The sequence below is a fragment of the Miniopterus natalensis genome, chromosome 8, assembly GCF_054644295.1.
Source record: "Miniopterus natalensis isolate mMinNat1 chromosome 8, mMinNat1.hap1, whole genome shotgun sequence".
Taxonomy (NCBI): domain Eukaryota; kingdom Metazoa; phylum Chordata; class Mammalia; order Chiroptera; family Miniopteridae; genus Miniopterus; species Miniopterus natalensis.
Genome location: NC_142088.1, coordinates 9,789,428 through 9,816,631, shown reverse-complemented (window position 1 = coordinate 9,816,631; position 27,204 = coordinate 9,789,428). Strand labels below are relative to the sequence as shown.

General features: G+C 44.6%; 1 protein-coding gene across 2 annotated transcripts in view; it reads right to left on the bottom strand.

The window, feature by feature from the left end:
* EPHA4 (EPH receptor A4) overlaps positions 1–25,998 on the bottom strand; it is a 134,839-nt gene extending 108,841 nt beyond the window's left edge. Inside the window, exons 1-3 of one of the 2 annotated variants that reach the window (XM_087819568.1) lie at positions 25,864–25,998; positions 22,691–22,758; positions 17,873–18,536 (exon numbers count right to left, since the gene is read on the bottom strand). In XM_087819568.1, the coding sequence (XP_087675694.1) occupies positions 17,873–18,536; positions 22,691–22,758; positions 25,864–25,954 (823 nt within the window). In that variant the 5' untranslated portion in view covers positions 25,955–25,998. The remainder of the gene's footprint in view (positions 1–17,872; positions 18,537–22,690; positions 22,759–25,863) is intronic. The other variant, XM_087819569.1, reaches the window with a different exon arrangement.
* Between the last annotated feature and the right edge of the window lie 1,206 nt (positions 25,999–27,204).

The window sequence follows — 27,204 nt, the reverse complement described above, 5'->3', positions numbered from 1 at the left end:
TATTTTACGACTTTGCTATGAGAATATGAAGGGCAATATTATTAAAAGCACCAAACTGAAAGCAACCTAAATGTCCAGCCACAGAGGATAGCTGAAAAAATCGTGGTGCGTGAGAGCAACAGAAAACTCTGCCATTAAAAATAATGTTATAAAGTTGTGTTTCTTGATCTGGAAAGATTGATGATCATGCTGTATGATCAATACTTTAGTGTGGGGGGTGTGTGTGTGTGTTGTGCTCACATCAAATAAAGTCTGGAAGTACAGGAACCAAATGATAAGCATGGCTCTCATTATGTGGTGATAATATAGATGACTTTGCATATCATTTTACTTGCTTATATGATGACATTTATTTTTCCAAACAACATGAATTTCTCGTTTCCAGTTTTTTTCCTTAACCGGGTAACTTAGTGATTCATTAGTTCCCTAAACCACATTTAGCTGCCCGAATAAGTAGGGCTTCCCATGCCGTACTTAGCAGCTATGCCCACAATAAAGCCAGAGTACAATTAATGAGAACTCTGACTGTGCTATAGTGTAGTAAAGTATCAATCTGCTGAAATAAAAAATATATATATATTAAACTATCTTCCTTAACCAAAGACACAATAAATGTACCAATAAATTTAACAAGTATATGAACCATATGAATTATACTGCAAAATCAAAAGTAATAGCACCTCCATTTTACAGATGAGGAATATAAGGGACCAGTGATAAAAGGGATTAAGTAATCTGTGCAAGATCCAAACTCCTAGAAGAGCCCTGAAGAGCCCTGGTCATCAGGGCCCAAGCTCTAGGCCACCAAGCCACACTGCTTCCTGGAGAAACCCACAGGGCCATACATACGGTAAGACGTGAAGACAGAAAGCTTGATACAAAGGCTAAGTCTCAATGATCTGCCACACGATCCCATGTATTTTGTACAACAAGGAGAAAGGCATGTTTCATCCTTCGTGATGGGATGAATTGTGTCCCCTGCATGTTCAGATGCTGAAAGCCAAACCCCCAATGTGACTGTACTTAGGGAGGTAATTAAGGTTACCCGAGGTTATAAGGGTGGGGCCCTCGCCCTACAGGAGTGGTGTCCTTATAAAAAAAGGAGGAGACACCAGTGGTCTCTCCCTCACCGCACACATGCAGAGAAAAGGCCACGAGGGCACAGCGTGAGGGCGACTGTCTATAGCGAGGAAAAGAACCTTCCCCGGAAACCAGCCCTACGGCACCCGAATCTTGGACGTCTGGCTTCCAGGACCGTGAGAAAATAAATCTCCATTAAAGCCACCCCGTCTGTGCAGCTCTACTAGGGCACCCCAAGCAGACTACGATATTTCCTAGGGTGCCACACTAAAGCCTCTGAAAACTTACTTTTCTACAGTCAGATTCAGAATTGACCCGCGCACTAGAATACGGTCATCCTCCCTTCTTAGACCAGGACCAGCTCTCACGCTCTACAGTCAGCGAGTGCAAACGACACGAGCCCTCCATCTTGCCGGGCCAAACCACCCCCCTTCAAACTACCTCGCCCTCCAGGATTTCCTTAATCCAAGAACGGGTGGGCCAAGTCTACAACTCAGAAGCTACTCAAAACTTTCCCTCACAGAGGCCCCATAGCCCATGTGCCACTGTGCCCGCTGGTGGCTTTCATGCCATGTGCATCTGTGCCTCCCACTGACTGAGCACAGTAGATGCTTAAGAACTGCTTACTGTTGAAATCAGCTATTCTTCAACACTATTTCTCAAAAAATCTTCCTTCATATCTCATCCCCAACGAGGCTCAGCATCTCCCTCCTCCAGGTCTTTACCTGCGCTTACTTTCCTTGTCACATACTATAAATATTTTTACAGGGCTGCCCACTCCCTCAGGTTACAAACTGTTTGCAAAGGGAATAGTGCACAGAGAGATATGAAGACCTCAGGATGCCCTGATGTCAATAGAAAGAGGAGGCAGTTTATTTAGGGATCTCAAGTCTATTTCCTGAAGCCCTAAGGATTGCAATCAAGGGCAAATTCTTAAAAAATATGTTTTTATTGATTTTAGAGAGAGAGAGGGAGAGAGAAACATCGATCGGTTGCTTCCTGTACATACCCCGACCAAGGACTGAACCCAAAACCTGGGCCTGTCCCCGGACTGGGAATCCAAGTGGCGACCTCTTGGTGGGCGGGATGACTCTCAACCAACAGAGCCACGTCAGCGATGAGAGAGGCACTGATGGGCCGCCTCCTTCACACCGCCTGCTGGGGATCGAGCCCACAACCGGCATGTGCCCTGACCGGGAATCGAACCCAGATCTCCTGAGTCGTAGGTTGACCCTTAACCACTGAGCCACTCCAACAGGGCAAACTTCAGGAATTAGTATTTATCAGCTTATTTTGTACTTTGCTAGTTTGAACCTCAGTTTCCTCATATGTCAAATGAAAATCACGGACTATAAATAAATAATCTCTAAGGTCCTTCCAACCTTAATATTCTCCTAGTCTAAGAAGAGAGATGTCCCCTACTCCCAAAGCCTCAGTATGGGACCCGTGCCTTTGCCTCCGTCAGCAGCAGAACCCAAGCTAGCACACCCTGCCAGCGGGCCGAGAAGGAAGGACAAGATGTTTCCATGTTTACAGGACTATAAAGAAATCTTTGGAAGGGTGACACTCAGCTTGGGCAAACACATTATGTTTCCGACATGCAACTTCTGTATATAGAAAACTAGTCTGCATGTAATTGTCAAGTTAAAGTAATGGCCTCCTTTATTAATTAGGGTTGTGTTGGAGTCGACAGAAAACCCCATTCTAAATGGTTTAGGCATTTTAAAAAAAAGAGGAACTTTTGTGATTAATATAATTTAACAATTCAGAACGTAACTGGTTTAGGTGCTGAAAGGTTAGCCATTTCCACTGAAGCTACAAGGTAGCGACACAATGGAGAGAGGATAGGATGGACGTGTGGGTTCCAAAGGAATAAACTGATCCCACCAACTGCAATTGTTTACCCCATGTTTTCCCCCTTTTCCCTTATTACATAAATGAATTGCCTTCTCAATGGTTTTATTGCCTTTTTTTTTTTTTTGCACGCATTTGCAACTAAATAACTGAATCACCTTAAAAACACGTGCACAAAGTAATAGATTATTAAAGGTAATGCTTTTTAGATTGCTTTTCCCCCTAAATCTCCTTGGATTTATTGCATAGCATTGTAAAAGCAAAAAGGTCTCGTTTGGTTGGGCCGTCCTCCTGTTAGGATAAGCTGAGGCTCTGTCTCTTGTAAACTCGAGTCTATGCTTGTAATTCCTCCCTCTGCTCTGGCTGATACAAAGTCAAAATAAGAATAATTTGCTCAGTAATACACTCTGTGACAAGGTCTTCAGCCTTAATAATTGGAAAGTCATGTTTTGCTCTTGGCAAGGCCATTTGAAATAATACAAAGGCGACCCATTGGCAGATGAGTGTTGGAAAAATCTTGGAGTAAATACAGGGCATTGTTTACATAATTCTACAATTCAGGCATTTAAATATTCTGCTTACTTTGTAAGAATACAAGGTGGATCCCACATTGTTAGTTAACTTGGGGAGAGTTTTCTTTCTTTCTGACAGTTTTTCCCTGGAGAAAGTACAGTATAGAGTTGGCAGCTGGGGAGGTTGGAGCCAGTCTATCTGGTTTCAAGTTATCTGGAATAGTCTACATGACTTCAGGAACCTTTCCATGCCTCAGCTTTCCCAACTGTAAAATGGGAATAACAGGGCCTGTCTTGTAAGGCTGTTTTAGGACTAAAGCATTTAAAACCAAGAGCACTAGGGTGACAGTCACTGTTACAGACACCTTTATAAAACATTAATGCTTTCTTCCAAAAGACATTCTCACCTTCTTTAATTGGTGCCTACTGGGGAAACATGAAATCATTTTTGAGACGCTATGGTGCACACTTAGATTTGAGGAAAATAAAACTAGAGAGGTTGATAGCTGGGATTGTTTGAAGAGCTTCTCATCTCTTCTGTGCTACAAGATCCTAGACCTAGATTACCTTCTTACAGAATATAAAATATTTAAAATAGGTGTCAGATACCCATCTTAGAATTGCAAGTAATTTTAGTTTGTCTAGTCTAGATGTTTACAGTGGAGATTAGTATCCATTCCTGAGGCATTTGGAAAAATTAGGGGAGGTATGGGCCTGTCACAGGGGCTGGAGGATGCCATAGGCATTTAGTGCCCAGGGACTAGCCTTGCAATGTGCATGCCCGCGGTGCACAGGACAGACCCATAGTATTTGGGAAATATTCCTCCAAGGTGAATTGTCCTGCCCAAAATGACAAGGGTGCTCCTTTTGAGAAACACGGGGTCTCTGATATCTTAACTGCAGGGAAGCTATTAGATGCCCTGGGTCATTTACCAGGGTGAACACTGGCTCCAAAGATGTGGATCATTGTCTCAAAAGGCATCCCACACCACTCAAGTCTAGTCTAAAATATTGGAAAGTTCTTCGTTACCTTGAGTCAATCTCTGTCTTCTGGCCTTCGTCTGTCTGCTATGGCCCACAGAATAATTCGAAATGAAAAATAAAACTTGCCAATCCTTAAAACCAATAGAAAGCATTTACAAATTATTATGTCAGAGTTGCAGCTCTAAGGAGCACCAGATGTTTCTACAAACATGGATCTGTCATTTCATGTTCTCTTTTTCTTTCTCAATTAAAATAAAAAGAGAGAGCAAAGCACCAGAGTTCCGAGGGCTGCCCCCACATTCTCTCGGCAGTGGAATGCAGCTTTCCCTGATGGGATATTAAATATTTTCTCAACTGGATTCTCATTAACAGCCAGGCGCATGATTAATGGAGCACTCAGCCATGCCTATGCACTAACTCCAGGTCTAACGATCCCATTACCCCTTTAACTCATATGCTCCAGATCTACACAGGTAATGAGAAATCTCAATAGTGTAATTATGGGTGACAGCAATGTGGCATCTTTGCTTTTTACCCTCAAGTCAGCAGAGGTTGGGAAAAGCCCAAATCAAAGTCAAAGAACATGTGGACTGTGCCGGGCTGGAAAGCCGTTTGTGTGACTTGGAAAGCAACTGAGCGAGGTTCCAGAGCCAGTTTCCTTTCTGTGGTTGTTGTACTTTTTACTGAAGTCTAGCAGACACACAGAAAAGTGCCCAAATCATAAGTGCACAGCCAGAGCTAGTTTTAATGATGAAATTATTCAAACTGACAGAGAAAAGCTAGTTTGCAGGCACATGAGCTTTCTACAGTGTTCATTAAAAAATGGAAAACTCATAATTAATTTTACAAATTGATTATAATACTAAAACTTGATAAAAATAGAAGAGAGAAAGAGAAAGGGATAGCGTTAGAGAGAAAAAGAGAGGATATGTAGACTAATATCACTTGGATAGTTATAAAAGTTTCAAAATAAAATAATAAAAACTACTACATTTTACTGAGCTCTGAATAGATGCCAATTCCTAGATGAGACTTACATACATTGTCTTTTATTTTCTTATTTAATCCTAAGTACACATATCTATGGAGTAGATATTATATTCCCATGTTACAGATAGAAAGCCAGAAAAGTACTAAAGTTAAGTAACCAGTCCCGTCACACTGCAAGTGAAAAAAACTGAGATTAAAATTCAGTTCTTATTTCAAAGCTCTGGCTCTCAATTACTATTTTCAATTAACGAATAGAACTCGAGAGTCCCTTTATCAAAACTCACTGCCACCTTATAAGCCCCCCCCCCACAAATGCAAGGAGAGCTTATAGTTTATTATCAGAAAAATCGACTAATATAGTCAATCTTATAAAGACAAGTCAAAAAGGTCACATAAATAAAAGAAATACTTGAAGTAATTTAACAAAATTCAAAATCTGTTCTATGTGAGAAATGTTTATAACTTGGTAATATGATATTAAGAAAATATATCTCATAGCATACTTAAATTATGCCCACTGAAATTGGACATAAAATAAACGTGCTCACAATCTACACTATTATTTATTACTGGTCTGAAAATTCTGACCAATGTTGTAAGAGAAAAATCAGAAATAAGAGTACTAACTTTTGGAAAGGAAAGAAACAATAATTGTTTGCAGTCAAAAGTATTAGTTCTCTAGAGAACCCTGGAGTATTAACTGAAAACCTATTAGTATTCACAAGACAGTTCAATAGAGAGATTGGATGCAAGATAAACATACAAAAATCAATAGCTTTCCTGTAGATCAGTGATAACTAGCTAGAAGGTATAATGGAAAATATTGGAAAACTCGCTAGGTTTGTGTTTTTCAATCATTATCTATAGAAGTCAACAATCCATTTTGGGGAAACGGGTTCTTTTTGCTATATCTATTTTTTAAAGTTGCAATAATAGTTGTGATTTTTACAAGGTCAGACATTACTTTTCTTCCATAAATGACTTTATGTTTCTCTAAGTGAAAAAAGAAAAGATCTAATAATGAACTTTCAAAAACAGTTTCAGTTTAAAATCATAGTGCAGAATTCTGGCTTTTATCAAGTATCCATTTAAAAATCATTGGAATAGTTACAACTACAACATTTTGTGAATGAGAATCCCAGAATCCTTCATGAAGGTTAGAATAAATTATGTCCTTGGGCTTGTTTAGCTAAGTAGAGACCCCATTTTTTTGCCCTGTGGAGAATAACTTCCCAAAAGCAAGAGCATTTGAGGCCCTCGGGCTATGTGTTTCAGACTCTTTTTTTTTTTTAATGCTTTTCTTTCATTCATGCAAAAATCACATTCTTTCTTTCCATCACCATGAGTTCCTTTCTTTAAAAAACAACACACTTTCCTATTGTTTCAAGGTAGCCTTGCATTATTGCTCATTTTAAACTAGGATACAAAGACAGAGAGGCAGCCCCTACAGAAAGTGCTATAGACAGAAACCGGGCGGTTCAGATATTACTGTCACCTGCACTTCTTCGCTGGCACCTCAGCTAGAGGCACAGAGGAGTGAAATCTCAGTGTCTCCCATTAGTTAATTAGCACCTTCGCCTCTTAAGCACTGGAGGCTTTACCCTGTTAATTTCCTACAGGTCTGCTCTCAAAAATCAGCGGTTGCTCACTTTCCTTCTCATGCATATGCTTACACAACCCTTAAGAAAGCCACCCCACGCACTGCTCTTCCCTGCGCACAGGCTCAACGCGACAAGCGGAGCGCTCCAGGAGCCAAGGGTGAGGTCAGGCTGGCGCGCCCTCCTATCGATCGCTGGGTTCTCCCAGCGCTCTTCTCCTAATCCTCTCCATAATTACATGAACTGCTAGAGCTTTCCTGAAGCCCTCAAGTCCTCCTGCATCCACTTGCCAGCGGCCAGCGGAGAAGCGGTCTGGGCACTAGATCAAACTGTCAAGGTTCCCCACTCGGCAACTGACAACCCTCTTGAAGTCTCCTGGCACATCCGTCAAGGGCCTCCTAGGGTTCTTCAAAACTCTCCCCCCTCGGGAGAGAGCAAGAAGGGTGGGGGAGCCAGGACCGTATTGATCTGTCCTTTTAACATGGTAATTCGCGTGGGGCCTGCTTCAGGCATTGCCAAGCTGGACACTTGAAAAGGGGACTGTTCTTCAAAGTGGGGAGGCCTTTTGCAAACACTTAAAACTGAAAACAAATGAATCTAAGCATCAAGTTCACAGTGCAATGTGAAGGGGGTTGGCCAAATGGAAATGGGGGAGCTAATACAGAGAGGAGTGGCTTACAATTAATTGATGATAACAAGAAGCCTGAACGTTTGAAATATATTTTAAACTTTTAAAGGCTACGTGTGCATCATAACCAATTAGAAAGTAGCCTATGGAGTTACGTTACTCTTGGGAGAAAAAACTGAGGCTGATATAATTAAGCTGATGTAAAACACTAATAACATTGATATTGATGAATGCTTGGACATCTCCATAAACGATGAACATGGAAAATAAAATTGATTATTTGTTTAATTACACCTCTAACTGGCAACTCACCACGAAGGCTAGATAAAAAAAGGGGGGGGGTAACAGCATCATTATTAACATATCTTTGTCTACTGCTTCTGTTAACAGTTTATTATTTCACCAATGAAACATACAGTACAGATACGACTACAAGACATAATTAACTGCACGAAGATTGCAAAGTATTACCATCTTAAGTTTGCAAAATTAATTAATCAAAAGCAATGATTTGTTCATAATTTTCAGGTCGTGTATTTCTGGGGACATATTGTTAGTCGTGAATGAAAAGCCACATGAAAGGGAAGGCAGCACTCATAATGAGGGATCCCTTGTGGAAAGTGAGAGCTGGGAAACGGGGAGTCTTAAATCAGGGAAGTTCTTGAGGACAAAAGCCCCGAAGAAAAGCATTCCTGTCTGAGCTGCGTCTTAACTGATCATGAGGTTGGCCCATATTTACCTGCCATGGTATTATGGGAGGAAATCAGTATTCTGTTAACCTCTGACCCCTGGGATCTGAAGCAGACAAAGGACCAATCTGGGGCCCTGGGAGAAGACAGTCAAATGTCAAACAGCAGGGAGGCGATTGTTAGGGAAACATTTGGCTTGGGCACAGCCAGCCACGTTGGGGCAGACTGCTATTCACAGAAACAAGCCATGAAGAGATAACGCCATAAAACATGGACAAAACGGCACCTTTTTTTGCCTTGCTTCTAAATTGTTAGCTTTATGGGACTTCATGCTGAACAGTATGAAAAAAAATCCCATTTGCTTTGAAGCGCATTAGTCTGTCTCACATCCTAATTATTGTTTACATTGCCATTTGCCTTCTATTAAGAATTGAATAATTACCCAGCACTTCATAGTTTAAAAATACAAGCAAACAGGATTATCTGGGTAATTAAGAAACTGTACCATAGCTTTGTATTGCTGAGGAAAATATCTGCACACATAGGGGAAATGATAATTATCAATCAACTTACTTCAAATGGTATTTTAAGGATTCCGGGCAATTTGAGATCTGTAACTTATTAAGAAGAGGTTAGTAAGATCACCTTGAAGAAGTGTGGGTCTGTTTAAATCCATCCTTAGAAACAAGAGCCAGATAAGCAGCTGAATTTTCTCATCCACTAATGACACCAGAGAATGTACCAAGTACAGAGCCTTCTGCTGTTCTTTAATCCTAATAATCCATCCCAAATGGACTTTGAACAGCATCATCAAACTTTGTCAGACCATGTGGAGCTAAACCAAAGCTCTTCTACATTTAGATGTTGTCTTTCCTGACCCTGCCTCCACTTAATTATACTCCAAGTCTGGCTATGCCCATTTTCTGCCCTGTGAAATTAGCCTGAACTCCAAACTAATTGAACTTCAAAAACATTTCATGCGAAGCCTTCTTCTTCTAATTTATAGAACACATATGATCGTGGTCTCCTGTTTTCAAGCGGAGAGTGATGTTTGCTGGGTGAGATACGCAGCATGCTTGTGTTTCCACTCCAGGAGAGTAAAGCCAAGGCTAAAGGAAATCTGGAAACACTGGCCGGGAGGGGAAGGCAGAAATTCAACTCGAAGTGAATGCACATATGGACTAAGGAACAGAATTATAATAACATACCTTTTCAAAGAAATTTATCTGGGACATAAGTGAAAATAAAGGATTTTAATGGTGATTCTAGTTATGAAGACAGATGTGTTCATTTATAGCTATAGAAGCCAATGGCGGAAATACCAACGATGGTCTGTGGAGTCTACACTTTCAATATATATTTATTGAAGTAATGTGTGGACAAAAAAGGGGCCACGTACTAAACCTGACAAGCTAAGGGGTAACTACATAGCTCTAAACAGAATTTCCTAATTAAAAGCAGGACATGGCAGGTAGTCATGTCCCAGGCCTGTAGCTTCTTTGAAAAAGACCAACTTTTAATTTACCTTAAGTGAGCCTGACTGTTGCCTTTTTTGCATCTAACATAACATACCTTTGAAATCTCCTTTTCCAGATCCCTCAGGGCACACCAGAGCACCAGACCACAGAACTCCTCATTGTTATCTTGTTTCGCATAGACCATCTCTATGCGCTGTAAATGTTGAATATTAACTATCCTGTACCTACCAATGTAAGAGTAGTATGTGTTTCTTTATTTTACCTTTTAATTTAATCCCAGAGATGCCCCCCACTTCGTTTTTTCCCACCCCCTTAATCTGCCACCAATGGATTTCATGTAACCCTTCTTACATCTCCTCCTTTGATTCTAATGTATAAAATAAGCTGCAAAACTAACATTTGCCAGAGCGTTTTCTCAATGCATTGAGGTTTTGCTTCCCAGCAATTGTTGTCAATTTGACTCAAATAAACTCATAAAAATTCTCTACAGGTTTGGACGTTTCTTCTGTCAACAAATGGACTCAAGCCCACTAGTAACCTAAAGCTTATTTTCAGAACTTCCTGAGATCTGACAATTCTTTTTGAAAGAATTTGATCTTTTTACTTTACGATGTTTTAAAGCCCTTTGTTAGGACACTTCGAAACATTCCTAGCATAATCTGAATAGTGTCATCTCCTCCCTCCCACCTCAGAAAGAACAGCAAGATTCCAGCTGAAGCTGTCACTAAACAGGCAATCCAAGGGATTCACCAACTGCTAGGTTTCCTTCCAAAGGTCAAAATAAAATGAGCAGCGGGAGTCTGGGTTGTTTTGCATGGGGCAAGGGTCTGGGGAGTGACAACCAGCCACGGGGGGGGGGGGGGGGGGGGTTAGGGGTTGCACAAAGAGCCCTGTGCAAATAGTCCACTCCCCACCTCCCACCCCCAGTCTCTGGAAGCATTCAAATCAAAACCGAATTAATTTGCATGGCATCTAAATCATTGGGCTCTGCATAAACAGAAGGAGATTCTGGCTGGAGTTTCCAAAGGAAGCTCTCGCTGCCATTGTGAAAGGAGCAATGGGTGTGCTGTTTTGCATGGAGGCGAACACAGAATATGCAAATGGAGAATCTGCTGCCTGGAAAAGCCACCCTACGAGGACAGCTGAGGACCAGCATTCACCCAGAGAACGCTTGGTGTCCCCAAAGGGAGTTGTAAGGGGTACCAACACCATTGTTTCCCAGGGAGCCAAAATAGACGTGAATATTTATAAAATGTCCATTTAGTCATGGGACTATTAATTACCCTCCAGATCATGGAACACAGTGACCTCACCTGCTCTCCTCCCCAAAACAGCTCGGAGGTACCAGCTGCAAGGGGACAGGAGAAAGGCCTTACGCCCTGAGTGAAAAAGATATAGTCCCTCGGGCCCTTGGGGACAGCTGGGGCCTTCTTTACTCATTCCTTCTCGCGAGCACAAAGTACTAGACAGAACTGAGCCATGTTATTGGACACAGAGAAACAGTTCTTAAAAAGTCAAGACTGTAAATTGCTGTCTAATTTCATAGAAACATCTAAAAGGTTGAATAAATAAAACACCATTTTTCTATGCGACCTAAATTGCCCAGATTCGGAAACAGTTTCCGAAGCTTTCTTATTTTAGTTTAGTTTTTAATGTGTCTGCGGCAAGACTGCAGCACACCCTGTTACCTGCCAGAGAAACTAACAGGCTGATGGACCACCGCAGCGGTTCTCAAAGTTTTGGGTCTCGGAATCCCTTTACCCTCTTAAAAATATTGAGGAGGCCAAAGAAGTTTCGTTTACATGAGTTAAAGCTATCGATATGTACCCTTGGAAATTGAAACTAAAAAATTTATAAATAATTATGTATTAATTCATATCAAAATACCGATAATAAGCCCATTATATGTGAACATGAATAACATTTTAATAAAAAATAATGATATTTCCCAGCACAAAAAGAGTTAGTGACAAGAGGACAGCTAGATTCTCATAGTTCTTCTGTATTCAGTTTAATATCACATATCAGGTAGCCTCTGGAAAACTCCGCTCATGAGACGAGAGGGGAAAGGCAGATAACATCTTAGTATTACTGAGAAAGTTTGCACCTTGCAAACTCTATGAATGGGTCCTGGGGAACCAGCTGGAACGCACTTTGAGAACTAGTGCAGTAACTTGGGGAACAGAGGGTCAATATAGACAAGATTAGCCATTTTATACCATCCCCTACCCTTGCTATGTGTCACCATTGCTCCTCCAAAAGGCAAAAACCAAAAATCCTCTACTCTGCACTGAAATGAACTGCTTTCCTTGTTGAACAGACACTGACCAAATAGCCCTATTGTTACCACGTTTCTGTCAAACAACAGTAAAATTCATAGTAGCAATTTCCACTTACCAAGTGTTTAATGATTCTAGGCACTGGCTGAACCCCTCCCTCTATGCACACATGCTTGTATGTGTGTGTCACACATAATCACATGCTATTGCCGGCCATCGCTAATGTGAACTTGAGATCAGGGGGGTTAAGTTAGTATCCGTGACCACACATCTGGGTAAGTAGCACAACTAGAAACTAAACTCAGGTCTCACACAAAAAGGCAAGGCTTAGCCATTTGGTACTTAACTCAACATTCACACATGCGCTGCAGAGATTTCTGAATGTTCAGGCACAGAGATGTTTCATAAACATGATGTAAATACTTAAGACCCAATTGAAGGAGGAATTATAAACAAGGACTTTATGAATACATTAGTCACATTCAAAGATTCTGATACATCATGTGGACTCCATGAAACACTATTCCACCAAATAAATGTTTAATATGAAACAGGCCACAATTCCTTATGCATTTATTTATTCATTCAACCAATGAACATTTCATGAGATCTCACTATGTTCCATAACAGTCCCTGGTGTTAGCTGTCTGCTTATAACCAACTGCACTCCTCCACTTACATTCTCATGATAAGAAAGTTGCACTGAATTCACTTGTCCAAGGTAAAGCCAGAAAAGCAAGGTTAATCATTCAGAATTGCACAAATGTAAATGTATGATTTATAAATTAAAGTGTTTAAAAATATTACCGGGGAAAACTAAAATAACCTAAATATCTACCAGTAAGGGAAAAATTAAAGTATGATACATTCTGCTACAGATTATTAATCATCAATTATGAAGAATGAAGAAAAGTTATATTCTCTAATGTGCTAAATAGTCAAGCATCATAAAAACAAGATGACAATTAAGAGAATAACTCCATTTGTTATTTTTTAAAATAAATGGGTAAAGATATATTTGGGTTACTTGCCAAATGGTAAAGGGTGGAAACTCATAAAAAGTTGGAGTAAGAGTTAGGTATGCAGTTCTTTGGCAATGTTAAATTCGTCAATTAAATAAAAAACCAAAAAACCCTTAAGTAGTCACATTCAGTGATGTGAAAGTCAAACATATCACAACCACCTCTGTTTTTTGCACAGTGGTAACTGAAAAGCGATGTAATCAGTCTTTCTCCTAAAGCCTCATGTCTTAAAAAAAAATAATTTTGTCTCAATTCATTTTCTGAAAGGTACAAGGAAGCTCAGTTAGACTAAAATAAATCATCAAATCTTTAATACCATATTCAAAAATCCCTAACTGATCTCAATGCCTGTGTGATGCTTTGGTGAGCTCAAAATAGAGGCCATTGGCTCATTCACAATCAGAAGGAAGCCTGGTCTCAGAGAGAAAAAGAAATAAAAAGGTGGGACAGGAAAGGACAGTAATTAAACCCTGTTCTCCCATGTAAAGAATCGCCCCTTTCAGTGATCACAGCCGCACTGCAAAGCCGGGATGAAAGCAGCCATGCGATTCAAGCAATTGACTCTTAAAGATGTGATTCAAAGGTAGAAGAAACAACGTCTCCTCTGAACTATGTTTTAAATGCTTCCTCTCTGGTACTTCTTTCTCCTACGATCCTTAGAAAAACAAAGTCATCTTTTTCTTTTTTTTTTTAACCACAGCTTTTTTCAGAGCACAAATTTGAAATATCTCTATTTCACAGCTGTCAAAGCATTTCTGTCTTGTTTTTTATCAAAAGAGCTTTTTGACAAGATATTTTTGCTGATATGAATGCTTCATATATATAATGACATAATATATAGGTCCTAGATATATATGACCCCAAACAATTTATAGCAACATTGTGCATTTCAGCAAGACTTGATTTCTACCTGGCAAAATTTTGTCAAAGTTGTGACCACTTGCTTGGTCTTAAGAGTGACTCTACTAGAAAGTTTTCTTTTTCTCTGTACTCTGAAAAGATTGCTTATTAATATTTCAAAGAGTAAACCTGAGACTTTCATTTTTCAGCTTTTTAATTAAGCAAAAAATAAGTTCATAAGGAGTCTTCCTGCCGGCCTTCTGCTTACTGTTTCGGAGGGAAGGGACAGCCCTGCAAACGCCTGGAAGGCTTCCTCCCGAGGGGGATGCGCGTGTGCTGGGGCGTCGGAGGGGACTTGGTTTCCTTTCCTGGCCGTCTGAGGATGGGCGGCGAGGCTAACTCAGCTTCTCATCCCGTGCACCCCGTCACGAGGCAAGTTCAAGCCGCTGCGCCCCTCTCCTGGGGAGGGCAGATGAGTGACTAACACTCTTTGTCGCCCTGCTGAGACCGGGCCAAAGCGTCTCAGAAAACGCAACACAGGAGCACAATGAACTTGCGGCAGCTTCAGAGGGCAAGCCCCCGTCACCCTGCCGCTGGGCACTTCAGAGGCAGCTCTCCACGTCTCCATTACCATGTACTGCTTGGAAGTGAGGACTCTAAGAGGAAGTGTACTTCTGTCCCCAAGGTCCCTTGAGGATGCCGGCAGATGACCAGGGTTAGATTTAAACAACAGCACACCCCAGGCCCCCACCCGCCCTGCCCATTTTTGCCCAGGGACCCTTTGTCAAACATTTAAGATCTTAATCAATCTTCACTCTGACCTCCCAGACCCCGAGGAAGATGGATGAGGAAGGAGGTGGCCTTTCACCTGCTCCTCTATCGGCCCTGCCACAGCGACCCATTCAAGAGGCAACGGGGAGGAACCTGCTGCCAGAGTTCTGAAGCCCTGCCAATCCCCCATTATATCCCTTCTCAAGCTCTCTTCACTAGCCTCTCTCTGGGCCCGCCCCCCAATCACTTTTCTCTCTCTCAAAGGAAAGTTCTCTTTCCTTCAGGGGAAAAAAACCACCACCACAAAACAACACCAAAAAAAGAATATCCTTTGCAGTATGAAGTGTGAAATGGCCACTGTTCTTTGTTAGGGCAAGAGCACAGCTTCCCGTCTTTAGCCTTGGCTTCCAAGGGTGACTGGGAGATGAACACCCTTTTCCTACCTCAGCGCGACACCTTTTAAAGTAGCCAGCTATGACCTTGGGAAGAGCATTTTTAAAAAAAAATTCTAGCATTAACATCGGTTTCATGCTTTATGATCTACAAGGTGACTGTTTCCAATCTAGCGACATCAAGTCCTCACAGCAAGCCTGGAAGATAGTACAATTATTATCAACCCATTTTATAGATAAATAAACTAAGGCTCAGAGGGCCTAAGAGATGTGCTCAAGGTCCTACTGCTAAGTGACCAAATTGAGACATATTTTTTTGTCTTGATGTTCCTTCTGCTCCACTTGGATGTTTCTCTGATACCCCAGTAATGATGTCAAGGATGGAGACAAGCATTTTTATTTCTCCTAAGAATCCTACAGTCTTTAAAAAGTCTCACTCAAGTTTGGAATTTAAGAATCCTTTGTCATTCATGTTGTTCCTTTCTTCCTAAATTCATCAGAGATTCTTACTGGTAGAATAAAAAACAAAAAAGCAAACAAAATGCAAGGTTTTGGGCAAAAAAGTGCCTTCTTAAAAGATTTAATCACTTTATGAGCAGCAAAGAAAATACCTGGGGAGCAGGTGTAGAAACACCAAAGATCCTCAAAACTGGCTCAACCAACCTTCCCATTCCAGCAAACATTTGACCCTGTGTGTTAGGAACAGTTTGCTCAGCAATGGACTAGACCTAAAACACGGAGCCCCTCCCCTTTCGTGAACCACATGATTAACTAGAGTCCTGAGATTATTTCCATCAAACAAACCATTAACATGTTCAATTGGCTTTACATTCACTCCCCCTCCATCTTTTTCTCTTTTCCTTCTAATTTGGGTTGTAAAACTGTCAAGGAGTTTCGCAGTGGAGCAACGTATGAGTTATTGGGCTCTGTGACAATTGAAAATCAATGACATTAGATACAGAGAGATTCTAATGCCAGACATGTGACCATTTGAGCAAGAAATGGAAGACAACGGTGTTTTTTAAAAATATATACAGGAATCTTGACATGTGAAGACGCACGTGTCCTGTCTTACAAAAATCGAAAAGGCAGAATAATTTACCCTAAAATATGATGTGGTGTCATCACCCAGTTCATTTCACTGTTCCTTCTATGATTATTGTAATTCACATGCCAATAAAAATGTACTCATATACTTTCTAATATTAATACCAGGATATACTTCAAGGTTTCACTTTGGTACAGCTTCTCTTGTAGTTGCTAAGCCAAGAGCAAACAAAATGGGAAGAACTTCCTTTAAATTCCAACTTTCAAATTTTCAAGTTTTTATTCTAGGTCAACAGAAAGGTAGTCAGCTTTTATTCTGTTTTATTTACAATTAAATTAAAAGACATTCCTTGTTAGCTCCCCTAGGAATAACTGCAGCAAATCAAGAATGACACTTTAGAAAATATTAACTATGAAAGGATAAATGTATAGCTCCATGAGAGCAAATTATCAAAACTGTAATTTTTCTAGGTTATTATTGTTGATTTCCAGTCAGTCGAGTGTATTGTCCCCTAGTTAATCCCATCGCGTCATTAAGATGGTTGAAATGCCAGACAAATTGTGTGGCAGGCAGTTATTTCAGGCTCTTTAATCACCAAATCAGGTGAACCATGGGCAATGCCGTCTACAGCTCAACAATCACCCTGAGAAAAGATTAATCTGATCTGTTCCAGAGATGAGACCAGAGTTACACTGTTTAGCACTAACCATAATAAGATTGGCAGCAGCAGACTATTGATAACCACTAAAAATAAATACCAAGCAAAAATAAAAACCTTGGATAACTGATTTTTTTAAAGCCTTAAGCCACACATGACACGAGCAATCCATATACGAATGAATTACTCTCATCCCTTACTCAGAAACAAAGCTTTTTAAAGAAAATAACTTTATGAACTCCTCAGTATTGTGACAAAAAGGGACATAAGGGAAGAAGGAATTGCATACACTGAACTTTAGGTGAGAAAAAAAATCACTTTAGTAATATGCTACAAAGAAATTAATGTGATAAAAATACCTAGATTTCTTCAAACACTCAATAACCAAAATGGATCACAATTTAATATTGCCTCTGGCCACAGATGAAATAGGAAGACTGTTGCAAGCTCTTTATCACCTCCCGGGGGAAATAAAGGCCTTCGGAGATTAATTTCACTTAGGGACCCTGCCCATGGGGGCTCAGTGGAACAAATCTACTTGAAACACTGTCACTCCACAGCGCAGGGACCCCTGGACATCCTTTGCACAGCCTGCGAGACCTGGAACAACGCCGTCCACACTCCACGTGTAAATCGTTCACGTACGTGTACACACGCGGCCAGGGATGTTTACCATTTTTACCAAGCCTACAGACAGGAGCACTGCGGTCTGAAAATCTGCCCGCGGTCCTTCGGGAAGGATCAGCCAAGCCCGTGTCCCCCCCTCGGTCATGGTCATTTCCGTTTCCAGGGGCGCCTCAAGCCGGCTCGGATCTGGGCGCCCCTCCGCAAATATGCTGGGCCTTCTGCTGACGGTGGCCGCATCGTTGACATCGTCAGCATCACGACCGCCTGAGCCTTGCCACCTGGAGCCGCAGCACTTTCTCATTAGACCCCCGTCCCACCGCACCCCCGGGGGCTGCTGATTCCTGGCTCGCCTCCACTCAGCCTCAGCTCTGATTTAATTACGTGCACTAAGCCCTAACGGGGGCGCAGCCCGGCCGTCTTACCTTGGCATTCTCCATTCCGCTCCTCGTGCCCAGCGTTGCACAAGCAGTTGCCAATGGGCACCAGCCATTCCCCATCTGCCCCACAGTACATTTTGGGCACATCTTTCTCTTCTGAGTTGTTGACACAGGAGCCTCGGACTTCCACCAGAGAAGACGTGTCAGCCCCCGTGACGGTGTCTGGAAACTGGGCCAGGTTGCGGACGGTGAGCGGGCACTTCTTGTAGAACACGCGGACCGACACGAGGGCGATGCAGGCGCCCACGTCCTGGAAGGCCAGGTAAAAGCCCTTTCTGCTCAGCGGGCCCACGTCTCGGACCTCGGTGTTCAGCTTCATGATTCGGTCGCCGATGTCCACTTGGGTGAAGCTCTCGTCGGCCGCGATGGTGTCGATCTTGGCAAACTGGCTCTCTCGGATGAAGCGCTCCTTGTCGTTGTCTGACTCGTAGTAGTACAGGTTAAACGTCTCCTTGCAAGTCCCCATGACGCCTGGAAGGCTGTTGCAGTCCCTCAAGGTGAACTTGATCTCAATGTACACCCTCTGGGCCCCTTCGCGGGTGATCCAATCAGTTCGGAGCCAGTTATTCTGGCTGGGCTCCATCACGTTGCACACTTGGTAGGTTCGGATGGGTGTGTTTTTTTCATCCATGATACTCACTTCCTCCCACTGCAAAATCCAAAGGCAATGTATCAGTCACAAAATTTCATCACCCAAGGATCTGTCAATCCTACTTCACTCTCATTCAACGTCAATTTCATTTTTTTTTCAATTAAGAAACCTATTCAGTGCCAGTCCTCACTGGTAACGTTTGTTATGGAGAAGATAAGACAGCAATTTATTGCAGAAGTGTGTGTGCGTGTGTGTGTGTAAATTGCTTCATCCTTTTGTGTTAAATCCAGCGGCAATGGTGGATCTATTACGTAGAGTTCTCAGCAGTTCCTTGCAGTGGTCTAACAACCTCAGTTTCACCTATTACAACAGCTACAATTTCAAGTGGCAACAGTTCAAATTTACTCATAAGTGAAAAACTAGTATGTGTATTGTTTCAACAACTGAACAGAGACCTGCAAATTAAGAGCAGGAAGAGCAGAGCTTGCCAAAGGGAGACAATTATCAGTTAATTAGTGGTGCTCCTGTCAGAACTCTGCTCTCTAATACCTAAAAAAATGTCAGTGGATTTTTTTTCTTTTTCTTGGCACTGTCACGACTCTTTAAAGGGGGGAAAGAAAAGCTCACCATTCTGGTTTTGGTAATCTTGGGATGACAGAGAGTAAACTTTCTGGTTGGATTTCTCAGCTACGCTGTCATGTGTAATGGTAGGACACTTCTCAAGAGCGTACGTTCAATTCCATGTTTATACTGTTTTTCCTTTTAAAACATGTACACATAAGCAAACAAGAACGGGCACATGCTCTGCTTCTAACTATTCTGAGGATATTGAAAGCAAAATAGTACGTAGTATTTGTGATTAGAAGTTCAAGAAATTTTAAAAAGGACGGTAGACTTTTTTGCAATCTACTTCCTAACAAAGATTCTTATGGCGGGACAGTCTGAATTCACTATGACTAAAGCAGTCCTTTCACTCTGGCCATACTTTTAAAAATAAACCTAAAAGGGGCAAGATTGTTTTGGGGGTCCTGCAAGGCTCTTCATTAATATCTATAGTAGTACACTTATGCAGAACTGGTATATATCAGCTTAAATGTCTAACACATGAATATAATTCAAAGAAAAAATAGTTTTAAAAAATGTGTGTTCTATAATAGCTCCACTTAAACCTCCATTCAATAAAATGAGTACATAGAATCACTCTGTATCTTTTAATGGGTTTCCCATCTGTGCATTGGAAAACTGTTAATGGATGGAAATGTTACTATGTGAAGGGCCATAATGCATAAAATTCTGTATCCCTTTCATCTACTTCCATAATGAAAGTTGGAAATGGGGGGGATAAGAGCCCTGTGGTGATTAAAATTTCTTTTTATCCACTAACTAATAAATCACTAGTAATTTACTTATTTGAGGAAATGCATGTAAATCCAAAAATAGACCCTCACCTTCAAAAAGAAAACAAAACAAAAAGAAGCCCTACTCAGCATGTTTCTCATCTCAGAACAAAGGGAATGTGGAAAAAGCACATTTATCGATGTAAATGAGAGCACACAGGTCTAGCTCCACGAACTTCACGCAGGATAATTCAGGTATAATGCGAATTTTCCAGCCTGCCCTTGACTGTCTAAACACACTGATCAATTCACCAGAACAATGACAAATCTCCCCTTAGTTTTGTATTTTACAATCAATGTCAGAAACTCAATATACTCCTTTAAATGAACACCGCCTAGAAATTAGGTTTTTGCTATAATGTTGCCACGAGGAGCCATCACTTTCCATTATTCTCATGTTCTGTTTACTTGTTCTGATGGAAAAACAGGAGAGTAGTGAGTTGTTTCTGTCTGTATTTTATTTTTTCCTTGTTGGTATTGTCAAATAAGGTTTCTTTTTCTTTTTTAAAATAACAACAACAACAAATAAACGTCATTATTGGACAAAACCGTAATCTGAAGTTTCCAGCAAAGATGTTACCTATTCTCACTCTAACTAGAGATTTCAGAATAATCAAAAGACTAAAATAGGCTTTTTTCCTCTGCTGCAAAGGACTTTTGAAAGTCAATCTATTCCTACTTGGTAGATGTCTAATTCATCTGTCCCTCTCAGCCTGATAGAGTCCTCTTCAAATACAAAATCTAGAGATTAACTAAATTTTATAGTTTGGCACAGAATTTCTCAAAGGCTACTATGCATTTTGGAATGACTATTTCTCTTATGCACAAATATAATTTCATCTCTAACCCCTCACAATAATACTTACAATTTTATGCATATAATATTTAAGGAAAGGGAAAAACTATCTACATTCAGCCCCTAAGGAGTTCTGGGTTGTATACAATAACCAGTATGCATAGTATTGTTTTTAATTTTAAAGAGAGTTCAAGACAACTGAGAGAGAAGTTTCATTCTAGAAAAAGTGACCAGGTGCTTTTCCAGCAGTTCAGGGAAGGGGGTGTGTGGGGGGGGTGGAGTCTGCAGCATATTAAATTGCAGTAAAAGCTTTCCAGAAACTAGATAGATCATAGACTGTACTCAGAAATGTGTCACCCCTTGCTTTTAAATAGGTCCATGTATATTTAGTGTAACAACTCAGATCCAAAGTCATACTCGATGCATTCTCTCTTCCAGCTTAAGAGCAGCCAGTGAGAAAAAATAAGGCTCATTAAAATGTTTAATGCAAGTACTGACACCTTCCATCCTCAACTGCGCAGACAGTTCTAATACATTCTACCTACAGAGCAAGAGCCCTGGTGTAGCATGGGAAAGTCTTCCTGAGTCAGTGACCTTTCCAGGGTATAGGATTAACAAGAGTCTGACTCTCACAAGATAAAGCTGTACCTTTCTTCCCATTCAAAGAATGAGGGCAATTGCCTGCAATCAGCGGTGAATGCTGCCTGTCTACACTGCCAGAGGCCTGCCAATCATCCTCCCTCCCTTAAAAAAAACAAAAAAAAATGCCCGGTTTTGAGGGCAGACTGGAATTTTTCAGCAGAGACCCAACTAACTGCAGTCAAGTTCAGGCAGAAAAACAGGAAGGCAGGGCAATCTCCGTTTCATTTTAAATGGATTATAAGAACTGCTTTGGGGAAAGACAGCCTAAAATTCTCCATTTTCACAACTGTTTCTTATTTTTGAAACACGCCTTCTAAAAACGGTGTCTGTGCATCTTTATTTCCTTTTCATCTTTTAGCGCGCACTCAGTGGACAGGTTCTCGCGCCATCCTGGGTGCTGGCATTACAGTTTCTGCCTGGTCTTCTTTTCCTCCCTGTTGCTTTTAATTGTTGGACTCGGTCATAGACCATCAAGCATGGAAAGGTGGGATGATATGCTTAATTTTTAAAGGGCTTAAGTTATCTCAATTTGGCAGAAGCCAGAGATACACAGTGTACTGCTTTCTTTCCAAAGCTGATTCATGCTGACCTGTTATTAAGGGGTGAGACGGGAGTGGGGGAATGTGGCCACTGACCTAATTTTACTCTTAATCTTCCAGTGGAGGCAGTGATGGCAGATTTGAGGAGAAATGAACTGTGCCTCCTCTCTGCTACTTACCATGCAGCCTCCCCATCCCCAAAGACCCGAACTTCCAAAGGCTTAAATTCCCACATTTAGCACCGACCATGCTCAAGCTCTTGGTGTTTGCTGCATGGACTGTGTCCCGGGTGCTAGTCCCTAAGGCTTTCTCTCCGCGTGCGAGAGCTCGGCGGCTGACATAAGGTGGTCCTGAGAGCAAGGCAAGAAACTCCTGCTGCTCGTGCACAGAACTGAACCTGTGACTGGTGCAATGAGACGGGTTTTCTCCCCGGTATCTTTATTTTATTCATTTTTCCTGGAAACAGAACGGTTGCTCTAACATTAACACTCTCAGGACTGGATGGCCACCTCAGGAGCATAGGCATAGATTCTAATTAGGTCCCCAGATTGCATTGCTTGCTGGTATTTTATTTTTAAACAGGCATCTAAGTCGATGCGTCTACCGATCCCCTAATTCCGAAAACCCTTTCTGCCCTTTTGGTTTCTGGTTCTCCCCTGACAGGCCTACCCAAGAGGAGTATAGGATTTCTGCAACAAAGCGTAATTCACTGCATAGGCCATGGCGGAAATCTGACCCCCTCGCCACAATCAACAAGAATCAAGCCATTAGGACTCTCAGAAAGTTGCTAATCACTCCTTCTTTACCCTTCGGAGAAGAGAGCCGCCTGGCACTTACCCCTCCTTCCAGAGGGCTCGCTATCCACCCAAGTTCTCCCTGAACGGATCTGGAATCCAATAAGGTAACTACAAAAAAGAAAACAAAAACAAAGAAAAATAGATTAATTTCCAATTGCAAAAAGCCAATACTACAAAAACCATTTGCCTGAGCGTTTCCATATGTGCCGAGGGTGCGCGTATCCAACTCGGATCAAAACCTAAACTTGGTCTCACTTATGTAAATAATCATTACTCACTTGATCTTCTCCCCTCTTTAAATCTGCAAGTTCTTATTTATTTAACTTGCTTAGCATTTAAAATTCCATCCCAGGACTCAGTTGGTTCATTTTCTTAAAAGGATGAATAGAGAATCTCAAGTACAATTCAAAAAATAAAAATAAATATATCTATGTAGGGCAGTGGCACTGCAGAGCAAGATCTGCATTCATCTCTGTCTGGTGTCTACTGGAGTTATTTGTTTTTACAAGTTTCAGATGACCGCATAACTCATCACGGTGGCAGCGCCGCAAGTGAATTCTATCGGAGAGCACTCCAAGGGTCAAGAAAAGGCTCTCTCCCCTACCATCCCCCGCCCACCACCAAACAAACGGGCCCTGGGTGTGCTCTCCGCAGCTTTTTTCAATATCAAAGTTTCAGAAGGGGGTGGGGGTGGCAGACGTGGAGAATTAGGATGCTAATGAACTGCATGATACCCTTCCCCAGATCTTTTCGAGGACAATCAGAGACGCCTCCTCCACCCAAGAGGAAATCGCTGGTTTGAATTTTAGGCCTGCGGGAGAGTTCGTGCGCCTGTATTACGCCTCGGAGTGCAACTCGGAGCTTAGGGGGCCGGGAGCGTGGCTCCGGAGCTGCTGGCGCCCGCCCCGGCCCGGGCGCCCTAGGCACCTGGGCTTGGAGAGGGCGCAGCGCGTCCCTGACCTCCCCACGCGGGCTTTCCCACGGAGGTCTGCAGGCCTGGGGGTCGAAAGGCCCATCTCCAAGGAACCACCGGGTTATTAATTTCATCAGCGAGGCTGGCTCTTCAGGCTGGGGGGAGGGGTGGGAATTGGAAGCCGACTTCGTGGCTCTTGCGCACCCCAAATCTCAGTCTCTCCCCCCCCCGGGCCTCTGAGTTCTGCCCATCTCCCCTCTCATTTCACCACGAAGTCAAAGCAGTTAAAGCCAGCCTCTCTCTCTCCCGGTTTTCCCCGAGAAGCCTGAGTTCCTGGGGTCTGTTAATTATTTTAAAAGGCAGAGCCTTCCCAGGGTCGCTCCCGCCCGGAGTTGCGCCCCCACCGCCGGCCTCACGCTCCCGTCTCGGTCCCTGGAGAAAAGCCCGCTACATCCATTTGGATTTATGTAAGGTGGATTAGGGACACAAAGGGAACAATAGGACCCAATTTACAAGAAAAGGGAGGGGGGAGGAAGGGAGGAGAGAGGGAGAAAAGGAAACGTGATGGGAATAAAAAAGCGACAAAATGAATTAATTTTTAAGGGGGAGGAGGGGTCTGAGAGGGGGTGATCCCCCCCTTCTTCCTACATCAGCCTACGGCCCCATCGGAGTCTTTTTGTGTCTAGGGCTCCCAAGTTGCGCTTCCAGAAGAAAAGGCAAGAAATGGGTATGGAGAAAAACCTCCGCATCTGGTGCAGCGGGGTCTTCGGGGACGTCCTAACACGTGTGCGAAGGAGCCGACAGAACGGCGCAGCCACGGTTCGCCAGAGAGAATTGACCCTGGGGACCAAGGAGCGCAGGGGCCGAGAGGCTCGTGGAGCCACGTCGGAAGGGGGGAGGAGATAGGGAGGGTGAGAGCTGAGAGCGCGCCCCTTTTCTCCCCAGCAGTGTCTGCCGGCAGGTGTGTGAATCTCTCCAAGCCTCCGTCTGGCGAACTCTGGGTACCCGCTGCCCAGCCAAGGCTAAGTTGGGTTTTGGCTCCCTCCTTCGGAACAGGGAAAATGATAGATTGCACAGGGGTGGATGGACGGGTCCGGAGAGATGGACGCATGAAGAGATGATGGATTGGATGGATGGATGGATGGATGGATGGATGGATGGATGGATGGATGGATGGATGGATGGATGGATGGATGGATGGATGGGGGAGGGGTGAAAGAGTGGGCTAGACAGTGCAAGGCTAGATGAGCGCAGGCTCGAGCACGAGCATTCGCCGGCACACACGCGCGCACAATCAGGGCACTCGCGCACAGAAACACAATCGTCCGCGTCCACGGGGGCACCCACGCACCGCAAACACGCACTTGCGCGCGCGCGCATGCACACGCAGACACACAAGCACACACAACTCTCCTTTCTCTGAGATCATCAGAAACTAAATGATCAACCCCCACCTCCCCGACACAGAGACACACTAGATCCATCCAACGCGTCCGAACAGAGGCGCAGAACACTGAGCACCGAGACCGGTCCAGTCGGTCCCGCACGTTCTCGCGAAACTAACCCGGTGCACAGTTCTGGGCCAAAAAGCAAACACTCGAGTACGTTCAACTTGCCGGAGGGTTGCCCAGGTCTGCGGGGTGATCTGAGGAGCATGGGGCCCCTTGGACCCGCGATCGCACCCCGGGAGCGCGGGCCCCGACGAAAAGAAAGGTGTCGGACGCTGGGTGCTAGAAATCAGGTCACCGGCGACCGGCCGGCCGCACCGCGAGTGCTGCGCGGCGGAGGCTCCGCAGCGCGTCCCGGGAAGCGCAGCGCTCGGGAAACTTTGCAGAAACCACAGCTCGCAAGGCTTCCACCAGAACCCGCGAGCACCAAGCCCTCGCCGGGCCCCCGGCTTCCGTTTTCCCTCGACTGGCGCCGGGTGGGGGAGTGGTGGGAGCGAGGACTTGGGCCACAGAATTATTCTTTTTAATCTTGGCGCGGGCTCCCGCGTATCCCCTCGGGGCGGTTCGAGCCGGCCTCGCGGGCGGATGCTGATAAACTTTGTCCTTTCGCTACAAACTTGCGCAGCCCCGCAGCAAGCACGGGTCACCGCCCGGGTCAAGCTCCTCGGCTGCCCCGCTCCCCGCCCCACCGCACGGACCCCCTTGCCCCGGCCCCCTCTCTCCAGTCGGGGCGCACCGCTCACCCCGGGCTCCCCTCCACGCACACCCGCCGGCCTCGCGCTCCCGAGGAAAATTCACCCGCGGGTCGTCCCCTTTCTGTCCTCGACAGCAGGAAAGCCGCCCCGCTCTTACCTTCATTTGCGGGGTACACCCTGGAGCCGGTGACAGCGTTGCAAATCCCAAAGAGAAACGAAAAGACGACGAAATAGAAAATCCCAGCCATGGTTCGCCGGTGCCAGCGCTGCTCCTACCGCTTCTATCCCAGTGGAATAAATGCTTAAGTTAGGAGTGCAGCAGGCTGAAGACATTGCCAAGGGGGTGGGCCTGGCCCGTGACGCCCACCCGCCAATCCGGGGCCCGCGGCCAATGGTAGCGCGGACGGCGCGCCTAGCCCCGCCCCAACTGAGCGGAGCCCGCCTTGAGTTCCCGCCCCTCGGGGCTCCCCGGGGCGCGCGGTGCCCCCCCACCCCGGGGCTTGAGGGGGCGAGCTCTGCGTGGGCCCCCGCCTCCGCCGGAGGGAGGCAGCGGGGTCCCTAGACCTCACCTCCGGGGCTCAGCCCCTGGGCCGGGGAAGGAGCTTAGAAAGACTGAATTGCTTGGGGGGAGCCCGAGGAAAGGTTGGCAATTCCCTCTTCCCCCTGCGGACGGTTAGAGACGGAGCAAAAGGTCCTTTTATTGTAATAAAATAAGTATGAAGTTGGCCGGCCCCTTCGCTGTTGCTCTTTTCTGGGGGTCTAAGCGCTTGGGTCCCGCGCGCGAGGCTGGGGCTGCACCCTCGGCCCAGCGCACGGCCACCGCCGCCCTCCGCCACCTTCGCCATCCCGGGCCTGTCCAGCGCATCTCCGTAGGAAGCGCTCCCTGGAGGGAATTTGGTGGCTCGATCGATCCTTCCTCCCAGACGCCCTAGATTCCTGGAGAGAGGAGACCTGCTGGGGCCCCCTCGTCTAGGGCAGCGCTCGGCCGGGAGCGGGGCTCAGTCACTGTCTCGGCTCTGAAACCGAGAGAATGACTTTCCAGCGGCCGAGAAGCCCCTCTGGCCCCGTCGCGGCGCCCCCGCCGAGGGCCTCACCCGCGTCCCGACTCCCCGCCGCGCCAAGGCGCAACGAGACAGCCCTGTCTGCAGGGACCGGCCGCGTGCGGCCCGGGGGAGTCCCTGGAACCCGGCCTTGCCAGTCCGGGACGCGGGGAACAGAAGCAGTGGGCTCAAGTGGGGGTGTGGTGGCCTGCGGCTGGCCGGGCACCGCGCACGGGAACTCGGAAGCCGCCCGGCGCGGCCGCGGCGACTCTGCGCTCCGACCGCGGCCCTGCGCGCGTCCCGACGGTTCTCGCTGCCCCAGGAGACGTTGGTGGGCAGCGGGACCCGCAGAAACCTGCTCAGCTGCCCTGCCAGGTGCCGCGGGTGTCACTGCCGGCTCTCCCGGGGCGCAGACATCACCGGCCCTAGTCTGTACCCCACACCCTGGCCGGAGACGC